A 10,785-nucleotide genomic window follows, 5' to 3' on the forward strand; every position below is an offset into this window, starting at 1 on the left:
GAATATGATGATTTTTGTTGCTGTCGTACTTGACCTTAGATACAAGATTAAGTTTGTTGAGTGGAGTTTTCAAAGGTTGTTTGAGAAGGAGGATGTTGATTTCTTATGTGGTAAGGTGAAGGAAGTATTCAATGACTTGTTTAACAGCTATAGGGTTGCTCTCAATAGTGATCAAGCACACCAATCTACACAACATAGCCAAGATGTGGATATGGATGATAGTGCCTTTGATGATGTTCGCTTTGCGGCAGCATTTGAAAATGATGTACAAGCAAGTGAGAGTGTCAACACAAATGAAGTGGATTTATATCTCATGGGATCATTGGAGAAACCAATTGATCCAAGTAGTTTTGATATTTTAACTTGGTGGAAAGTGACCTCTAACAATTACAAATATCCTGTTCTAAGTCAAATTGCGATGGATATTCTAGCTATGCCGGTGTCAACGGTTGCTTCTGAATCCGCCTTTAGCACTGGAGGTAGAATGCTTAATCAATATAGGAGCTCTCTTACTCCAAAAATTGTTGAAGCTTTGATTTGTGCACAAAATTGGTTTCGAGCCAATTCATTGCCAATTGACCTTGAGGAGTCTTTTGAAGAATTTGAAAAACTTGAGAAAGGTAATGTTCTTTAATATTATGTTTTATTTTATCTTCACATAGTGATTAACTTTACTATTTGATAATATGTTTAACTTACTAATATTTATTTTATTATATTTTATTGTAGAACTTGAGCCAATTCCTCAACAAATAGATGAAGAAGACTTTGGTGATGAATCTGATTAGTGATTAGTGCTTCAGCTTTCAGTTTGGAGTTTTTTATGTTATGTTTTTATTAAGACTTTGCTATGTTACTTGATTTTGTGTTGTTGAGATTTGGTTAGTTGTTTTGATGCTGAAGAATTATTATTTTATCAAGACTTGTTGAATATGTTTGAGTGTTGGACAATTGGACATGTTGGTTTATAATGTTTTATGGAGATTTTGTTTTATTATTATGTTGGATTGTGTTTTATTATTATGATGGATTGTTGGACAGGTTATATAACTTTATAAATTAAGTTATTATTTTGTATTTAAAAAACCGCAGATCCAAACCGATCCAAACCGCTTGTAATCAGATCGAATCGGATCGGATTTTCAAAAAAAGTTCATTCAATCCAAACCGCACTGCACATAAATTAAGCATTCAGATCGGATAACTTTTTCCTTCAAAACCAAACCAAACCGTACCGTGAACACCCCTAATCTCGGACTCCAATTCCCAAGTATGTTCTTCAACTCTTACTCATTTCCAAGCCACTTTCACCAATTGAACTTCCTTTCCTCGCATTTTCTTCACACTAGTGTCGTCAATACGCACCGGTGTTACTTGAAACGTCAAGTTCTCCCTCAACTCGACCGACTCGGGCTCTAACACATGAGCCACATCTGACTTGTACTTACGGAATTGTGACACGTGGAATACGTCATGCAAGTTAGACAAGTGAGGCGGCAAGGCTACTTGATATGCCACCGGCTCGAATTGCTTCAAAATCTCAAACGGTCTAATGAATCTTGGATTCAGCTTCTTGGTCTTAATTGCTATTCCAATCCCAGTTGTCGGAGTAATCCTCAAAAATACATGCTCTCCCACTTCAAATTCCAACAGTTTCCTTCTCTGATCCGCATAACTCTTCTGTCGGCTCTGTGCAGTTAAAATCCTTGCTCGAATCTTTTTAATCTTCTCAGTAGTCTCTTCTACCAAATCAGGACCCAAAACACTTGCTTCACCAGTTTCATACCAGCACAATGGAGATTGGCACTTCCGTCCATACAAAACCTTATACGGAGCCATTCCAATGCTCGCATGAAAGCTGTTGTTGTACGCAAACTCCACCAATGGCATGTAACAATCCCAACTTTTCAGTTGATCCAAAACACACGCTCTTAGCATATCCTCCAACGTCTGACTAGCCCATTCCAAATGTCCATCCATTTGCGAATGATATGCCATGCTGAGACATAGTCTCGTACCGAAAGCTCTTTGGGAAGCTCCCAAAAAACCTTGATGTGAATCGAGGATCACGGTCCGACATTCTGCTCGATGGCAGACCGTGCAACCTGACAATCTCCTTTATGTACAATCTCACTAATTCCTCCATAGAATAGTTCACTCAGACAGGCAGGAAATGAACGGACTTGGTTAAATGATCCACAATCACCCAAAATGTATCAAATCCCAACCTAGTCCTCGGTAAACCGGTCACAAAATCCATTGCAATTTCTTCCCACTTCCATTGAAGAATCTCAAGTGGCTGTAATATTTCCGATGGTCTCTGGTGCTCTATCTTCACCTTCTGACACGTCAAACACTTAGATACAATTGTATCTACGTCATTCTTCATCCCAGGCCACAAGAACATCTTCTTTAAATTATAGTACATCTTCGTACTCCTTGGATGAATAGAAAACCTGCTGTTGTGAGCTTCCGACAACAACTTTTGTCTCAAACTTCTGACATCTGGCACACAAATTCTCCCCTTATACCTCCACAACCCTTCATCGTCCTTTGTAAATTTTCCATGCCTCTTCTTGCCAACCGGTTGAAATAATTGCTGAAGTTCTTGCTCAATTTGCTGAGCCCTGTGAATCTCTGACTTAAAGGTACTTGAAATTTGCAATTGATTCAGACAAGCTCTTCCGGAAATTCTACTAATATCCAACTTTAGTTCCGCAAACTTATCTACTAACTCCTCTTCTTTGATCCTCATCCAAGCAATCGCCAAGGACTTATGACTCAATGCATCTGCCACCAGGTTCGCCTTTCCAGGGTGATAACTTAGTTTAAAATCATAATCCTTTAAAAGCTCCATCCACCTCCTTTGACGCATATTGAGTTCTTTCTGATCAAAGATGTACTTGAGACTCTTATGATAAGAAAAGACGCTAAACCTCACTCCGTACAAGTGGTGCCTCCAAATCTTCAATGCAAACACAATCGCCGCTAATTCCAAGTCATGTGTTGGGTAATTTACCTCATGTGGTCTCAGCTGATGCGATGTGTAAGCCACCACGTTTCACTGTTGCATCAACACGCAACTCAAACCCTTCAATGAAACATCACAGTAAACTTCAAATGGTTTGTGCGGTTCCAGTAAAATCAAAACAGGTGCTGACGTTAATTTCTCTTTCAAAGTCTAAAAACTTTCTTCACACTCCGACGTCCACAAACAGTACCTCCTTCCGAGTTAACTTAGTCATCGGTAATGCAATCCGGAAAAATCCCTCAATGAATCTTCGGTAGTATCCGACCAAGCCCAAGAAACTTCTAACCTCCGTCACCGTAGTTGGTCTCTCCCATTCCATCACTGCCTCTACTTTCAAAGGATCTACGACTATTCCTCTTTTTCTCACCACATGAGCTAAGAACTTCACTTCCACCTTCCAGAACTCGCATTTGGACAACTTAGCATACAATTTTCGTTCCTTCAAGATTTGCAACACAATTCTTAAGTGCTCTTCATGTTCTTCCGTCGTCTTTGAGTAAACTAAAATATCGTCTATGAATACCACCCAGAATTTGTCCAAAAAGGGACGAAAAACTTTGTTCATATAATCTATGAACACAGTAGGTGCATTCGTCAACCCAAAGGCCATCATCGCAAACTCGTAATGTCCATAGCGCATCCTAAACACAGTTTTTGGAATGTCATCCTCCTTCACCCTTATCTGGTGGTAACCAAATCTCAGATCAATCTTGGAAAGCACCCTAGCTCCTTGCAACTAATCCATTAAGTCTTCTATCCTCGGCAACAGATACTTGTTCTTCACGGTCACTTTATTCAACTATCGGTAGTCCACGCAAAGTCATATTCCCCCATCCTTCTTCTTCACCAATAAAAATGGCGCTCCCCACAGAGATACACTCGGTCAAATGAACCTCTTATTCAGAAGCTCTTCCAACTAAGTCTTTAATTCTGCCAGCTCTATCAGAGCCATTCTATACGGCGCAATCGACACTGCTCCGGCTCTCGGCACCAAGTCAATTGCGAATTCAATTTTTCTTTGAGGTGAAAATTCAAGAATATCTTCCGGGAATACTTCTGAAAACTCCCTAACTACTTGAATTTGATCTATCCTCTGATCATCACCTAACGCATTTGTAGCCAACAACATATAACCCCGACACTATTCCTTACTACAGTTCACCACTACAGAGTTCAGGTAATAACCCTCAGCTACCATTGCTCCACTTTCTCCTTCCGGTATAAACCGAATCGATCGCTCAAACCAATCCAACAAAACTCGATTCTTTGACATCCAATCCCAAAATCATCTCCAACCCAACCATTGGCAAACAGATTAAGTCGTGAACAAATTCTCTATTCTCAAGCTTGAAACCTACTTGCCTATAGCCTGACTTAGTCACAATTGTCTATACGAGGTCTGCACATGCAAATCGAATGCTAACTTTCACACTTTCAATCCTAGTTCCTCAACCTTATCAAAAGCGATAAATGAATGTAAAGCTCCAGTATCTTATAATGCAATCAACATTTTACCACCAATTAAACATATACCTCTCATCAACGGATCTGCCTTAGTAGCACCCTGGGCGTTCACAGCAAATACCTGCCCTTGGTGTTGATTCTGATCCGTATTCGGGTTCCTCCTACAAGAGCAATCCTTCGCCATATGTCCAGGTAGTCTACATGTGAAGCATCCACCTATACCCAACTTGCACGAGTCATTCGGATGAAAATGTCCTCAATGATCACACATTAAATCCAGAGATGTCTTATTCTGATTACCTCTACCTCTTACCTGATGGTACTGATCATAAGTATTTTGCCTAAAGCCCATTTACCTTGAGGTGCATGTCCTCCTCTCTTGAAGCTCTGAGCTCTAGGTTGAAAATATTTTCCTCGCCTACGGTTGTTGTTTCCCACATAAGTGTCCCTTGATGAAGCAAATTTCTTTGCATTCTCTTCCACAACCCTCGCCTTGTTCACAAGCTCGGAAAAGATCCAAATGTCCAAAGGAGCCATAGCAGTCATAATGGTATCCTTCAAGCCTCCTTAGTACTTAATGCACTTCCAGCTCTCATAGGACTCTGGGGCACCTTGACACACCCTAGAGAACCTACAGAGCTCCTCGAACCAACTAGTGTAATCCGCCACAGACAAAGAGCCTTGCTTCAACTGCACAAGCTCTAACTCCTTTACTTCTCTCATCGACTCCAAGAAATATTTCCTATAGAACAATATTTGAAACACGTCCCAAGGAATCTCAGCATTCGAAAATTGTAGCACCTGGCACTCTCCTTTCCACCAATGTTGTGCCACACCTAACAGTTGATAGGCCCCAAATTCCACGTATTGGTTAGCTGGGACATGTTGAGTCTGTAGTGTATGCTCCATAGCTTGGAACCAATTGTCTGCTTCAGTTGAGTTGGTCGAGCCTCTAAAAGTCGGTGGATGAACCTTGAGAAATGAAGCCAAGGTCATTGGAGCACCTCCCAAGTCATTACCATTTCCTTCCCCATTATTATTCCCGTTTCCATTACTATTTTCGTTTCCCGCTGGTTGACCTAACCTCGGCATAGCTTGCAAAGTCGCAGCAGCATTTGCCTCAATGGTATTAGCAAAATTGGTCATCGCCACCATAAACGTGGCATGGTTATTGGCAGGTTGTTCATTTCCACTCTCTCCTCGTGAACACGTCCGACCTCGTCCGCAGTAGCCATTAGGGCTCCTATCTACACCAAATAATCGATGAAGCACAATTGGTCCATCTCTCAGGCTCATGAGAAAAAACCGCTCTGATACCACTAAATGTAACACTCTAATTACCATAAGCCTTACTTCGCGTCGTAAAGCAAAGGCTAATCAATGGTTACGATAATTCTAAACCTAGTACATGTCTATATATATGTATATAGAAAGAAATAATAATTTTAGAAGCCCGATGAAGAATTAAGCTCAAAAACAGAGTGTGAAAAGCGCAAAGCGTTCACACGAAGCTACAAACTTAAGGCACAAGATATACATAAAAATATCTAGACATATATAGATATAGGAGTATAATAATCATAAGTATCTAGCCGCAACTCACGAAGTTTAAGCTGGCTAGTTATATACAGACAATACAGAGCTTTTGAAAGTAAAGCAGTTTATACAATATTTCTCTCAAAGTAAGCCTCGAAGGCATAGATAAATACAAAAATGAGAGATCTACACAAAATAAACCAAAAGACTTTCAAAACATAGCAGGATCCTCCGCTCTGTCACCATCAGGCAACTCACTAAGGTTGGTTGTGACCTGCATCTGAAAAATAATAACAGAGTATGGAATGAGAGCTGGAGGTTCTCAGTATGGTAACAGTGCCCATTGATGTAAGATATAAGACTCCGGGATGCTAGAGGCAATCTTAAAACTTCATATCCATCACAAGATTCAAGCTTAAACCATAAGTAAATTTAAAACATTAACTTTAAAACCACGATGAAAAAGGGCAATCTAACTTAGTGGATTCCAAATCAAATAATTCTCCGCTGTCCCATAGCCTTCGCCAGCCAAACCGCCATGCGATCCCATCGCCACCTCCTTCCGAACCTCTTCAATTCTAGTAGAATACACAGATAATAACAATGCAAGTAAAGCACAAGTATAAGCATGTATATCAAGTAATTCAATAAGCATTTAGGCATGTTAAACACCTAGGCAAACAATACAAGTCGGCAAAGCAAACAAATAGATAGAATATGCACATGATGAATGACTGTCCTGTTTGGTTGTGATATCACATTGTCGGTTCAACTGCCAACCCGACACATCTCCATGGAGATGCCACCTTTTAGTTACAAATAGAAAGTGGGATCCCCCCACGGATATAGTGCCGGGCACACTACCCACGGATATAGTGTCGGACACACTCTTGTGATCTAAAAGGATGCGAGTGGGATACTTGATAAACCCCATTTTTAGGGTTCATCTTGTGTGGAATTTAGGGGTTTTATCAATATTCTTTCACACTTATTCATACATAATGCATGGTTTTGTGTTTCCTTTCTAATTTTTCTTCATGATTGAAAATATGCTTCTTTGGCCTCAATTATGCCACATTTTAATCCCCTTCTATTATCATTCGATGTCATGATTTGTGTGTTAAGTGATTTTTGAAGTTACATGGCAAGAATGTACTAGAAGAGAGGAAGGAAGCATGCATAAGCAAAAGGAACATGGAAATTGGAGCTTTGGAGCTTTAGCATCGACACGCACGCGTGGCTCGTGCGCACGCGTGGATGCGTGTTGCTGGATTGGCACATAAGCAATTGGCACGTTGGCATGGCTGAACAAAATCTCCATCGACGCGTACGCATGTCTCGCGCGTACGTGTAGATCGCAAAATGAAAAGGACGCGTACACGTGATGCTTGGCACGTGACATTTTAAGTGAATTCGTGGCTGGCGATTTCACGTGACCTTCAGGGCCCAATCTGAAACAATTTTGGCGCCAAAAGACTTAAGAGGACAAAGGGATTGAGGGCATTCTCATCATTAGACATTTTTTAGATATTTTTGGTAGTTACTTTTGGAGGTTTCTAGAGAGAAAAACTCTAACTTCTCTCTAGGTTTTGGCTTTCTCAATTCCAATTTCACTTGGATCCTTTGGCTTAGATCTGAATTCAATTTCAATTCTACATTGTTCTAGTTTGTAGATCTCACTCCTCTACTCTTAATTTAGTGTTTTTGTTACTCTAGCATTGTAGATCTTGGATTTGTATCTTGTTACTTTGATTTCTATTAATGCATTGAGGAATTTCATGTTCATTGTTGTTGATTGCTTGATTGTTGTTAATTTCTTGAATTAGATAGCTTGAATTCAAATTCTCTTCTCAATTTCACAATGTCTTTCATTATTGCTCACCAAATATTTGAGAAAATGTCAACTATAGCTATGGAGTAGAATTTCCACTCTTGGCTTAGGGGTTGGATGATTGGAGACACTTGAATTATCAAGGCCTTTTGTTGATTGGTAATTGGAAATTGCTAATTGACTTGAATGACACTAACTCTAATCTCTCCTTAGGACTTGACAAGGACTTGTGGACTCAATTTGATTATTTTCACTTGACTTTCCTTCATAGTTAGAGGTTAACTAAATGGAGCAATAACTAATTCTTATCACAATTGTTGGAGACAATGACGATAGAAATTCCAATTCTCAATCCTAGCCAAGGCCTTAACATTGATTGAGTGTCACTCACCTTTGTTTTGTTCAATTTCTTGTGTCATTTAGCCTATTTGTTATTTGTTCATTGCTTTTATGCAAGCTTGTTTACATTTCTCGTATTCAACCTCAAACACCAAGAGAACTCCTAACCAATGATGTACATCTTAGGGCAACTCCTAGGGAGACGACTCGGGACTAATACTCTCGGTTATTAATTTGAATTATGGATACACACTTTCTTTGATTGATGCGTTATAGTTTGTTGGTTTAGACTATACTCACGACACAATTCTATTGGAAAATTCTATGCCGACAAAATATAGCTCATCAATACTCTGCCTCAGACCTCACATCTCAATGTAAGTAGTATAAACCAACCGTCCTTATGCCGCCGCCGTGACCTCGACAAGCGGGATTAACCAACTGTCCTTGCCAGGCGCATAGCATCTCATCAATCTCAGTATAAATAGTAATTCAATAGTTTTCGGAAATCAATTTAGTTAGTACTCAGTAGTTCACCACTTCCACAACTCGTATCATTAACTGTCATTACAATGCTTCGCCATCTTACTCAATAAATTCAGTCCTCAGTACTCCAGAAACATAAGCCTCCATTTTCTAATTTCACTTAAAATTCACCTATTTAAGTCACTAGTCCTATTATATTAGCCCTTATGTCCATCTACAAGATATTACTCTTAAACTACAACTTAAGGAAGTTTGGAAGGTAGGAGAACCTTTGAAAACAGAGAAAAATCATGTTTCAAGAAAACAGGGGTCTCGCGTACGCATGGTGGTGAAAAAAGGGTGGTCGCGTACGCAATCACCTGCTCACGTACGCGAGTGTCCCAAACCAAATGGGTTGTTCGTGTCGCGTGTTAAGATTCATGTACGCAAAGGCTTCACTTTTGATAGCTCACGTACGCATGCAGTGCCTCGCGTACGCGAGTGGCTGACAAAGGATTTACGTCGGTAATGAATTTCTCAATAAAGTCGCGTTGCAAGTATAGTTCTAAACTGACATACAATCCCCAGTCAACGTTTAATTTATTTGTCACAAGTATAAACCCCAATAAAAATATCTAAAGTATTTAAACCTCGAGTCATCTCTCAAGAAATTGCAGGGAAGTGTTTATGTTATTTGTTATGATAAAATATTTTTGGGATTTTTGAATGATGAACAAGGAATGTAAATAGCAAAAAAATAAACTAACAACTAAGAAAAATCCTAGCAAGGGTTGAGAATTGGAATTCCTATCCTCATTATCATCGTCAATTGTGATGGTAATTGCCTTTTGCTCTCACTTAGTTAACCTCTAAAAATTGAAGGAAATTCTGAGTGGCTAGGACTTATGGATTGGGTTGATGAAGCTTGACGAGTGGATAAATGTCGGTCAAGATTACCAAAAATTTTTCTTCCAAACCAATGTCGCAAGTATAGTCTTAACCAACGAGATTTTTGCTGGTCAGAGTTAACAAGTGTGTCACAATTAAATTCAAAAACCGGGAGTAGAATCCCGAGTCGTTTCCCTAGGAGTTGACACAAGGTGCAAATTTTTTGTTATGATTTTCCTGGATATTTTTGAAGTTGAGAACAAGAAAAATAAATAACTAGAAAATTAGAGCAACAGTTAACTAGCAAGAGTTGGTAATTAATCAATATAAAAAGGCCTTGGTTCGGGGTGAGAATCAGAATTTCTTTCCTTATTGTATTGCCCAAGTGTGATGGTAAAAGCTCATTACTCTCCCTTAGTTATCCTCTAGCTCACAAGTCCTAGTCACTTCATAAAGAAGAACTAGAGTTGGTGGGTTTCAAGCTAATTGGCAATCTTCATTTACCAATCAACACTTGAATATAACAATTCAAGTGGCTCCAATTGCTCAACCCCAAACCAACCAAGGAAATCTACTCCATGATATTGGATGAAATTTCTTCAAATACTTGGTGAGCAAAGATAAAAGACATGATAAAGATTAGGAAATAATCCAATTCAAATTACCACTGAAAATAATTAACAAGAACAAAATAAGCAATAACAAATATGGAAATAACTCAATGCATTAACAAAATTCAATAATAACCAGATCCAAACATGAATTGAAGTAACCAAATAGAAAAGAGTACTAAAGGAGTTAGAGAAGAAAACTATAAGGAAAATGACTAGAAAATGAAAGTAACAGCAATTTCTCTCAAGATCCAAGTGAAAGTAAAACTAAGAATACCAAAAACCATAGAGAGAAGTAGGAGTTTCTCTCACTAGAATTCAAAACTCAAAAACTAAGCTAAAGTAAAAAGTGCGTTTAGTCACAGCTCCATCCTAGCCTCTAGTATGCATTTTCGGGTTTGAAACTGGGCCAAAATCAGCCCAAAAATCGCCCCCAACGTATTTCTTTAATTGCAACACGTGACGCTCGTCATGCATACGCATCAGTCACGCGTACGCGTCGGTGGGCTCTACACAAGGTCACATGTACGCATCAATCATGCATACGCATCAGTGGTCGATGCTCCTGGTCACGTGTACGCATCAGTCACGCGTACGCGTCGCTTGGAAAATGGCTTGAT

At 39.4% G+C, this 10,785-nt stretch overlaps 1 protein-coding gene across 1 annotated transcript; it reads right to left on the reverse strand.

Annotated features, from left to right (window-relative positions):
* Positions 1-5,062: 5,062 nt before the first annotated feature.
* On the reverse strand, positions 5,063-5,791 carry LOC130980012 (uncharacterized). Its single transcript, XM_057903603.1, has one exon. It carries the CDS (start codon positions 5,789-5,791, stop codon positions 5,063-5,065), a length of 729 nt encoding a protein of 242 aa, XP_057759586.1.
* Between the last annotated feature and the right edge of the window lie 4,994 nt (positions 5,792-10,785).

This window comes from Arachis stenosperma, chromosome 1 (genome assembly GCF_014773155.1).
Source record: "Arachis stenosperma cultivar V10309 chromosome 1, arast.V10309.gnm1.PFL2, whole genome shotgun sequence".
In the NCBI taxonomy this organism is placed as follows: Eukaryota; Viridiplantae; Streptophyta; class Magnoliopsida; order Fabales; family Fabaceae; genus Arachis; species Arachis stenosperma.

Coding starts and splice junctions, on each gene's coding strand:
- LOC130980012 (XM_057903603.1), bottom strand. CDS start 5,791: ATGAGCCTGAGAGATGGACCAATTGTGCTTCATCGATTATTTGGTGTA.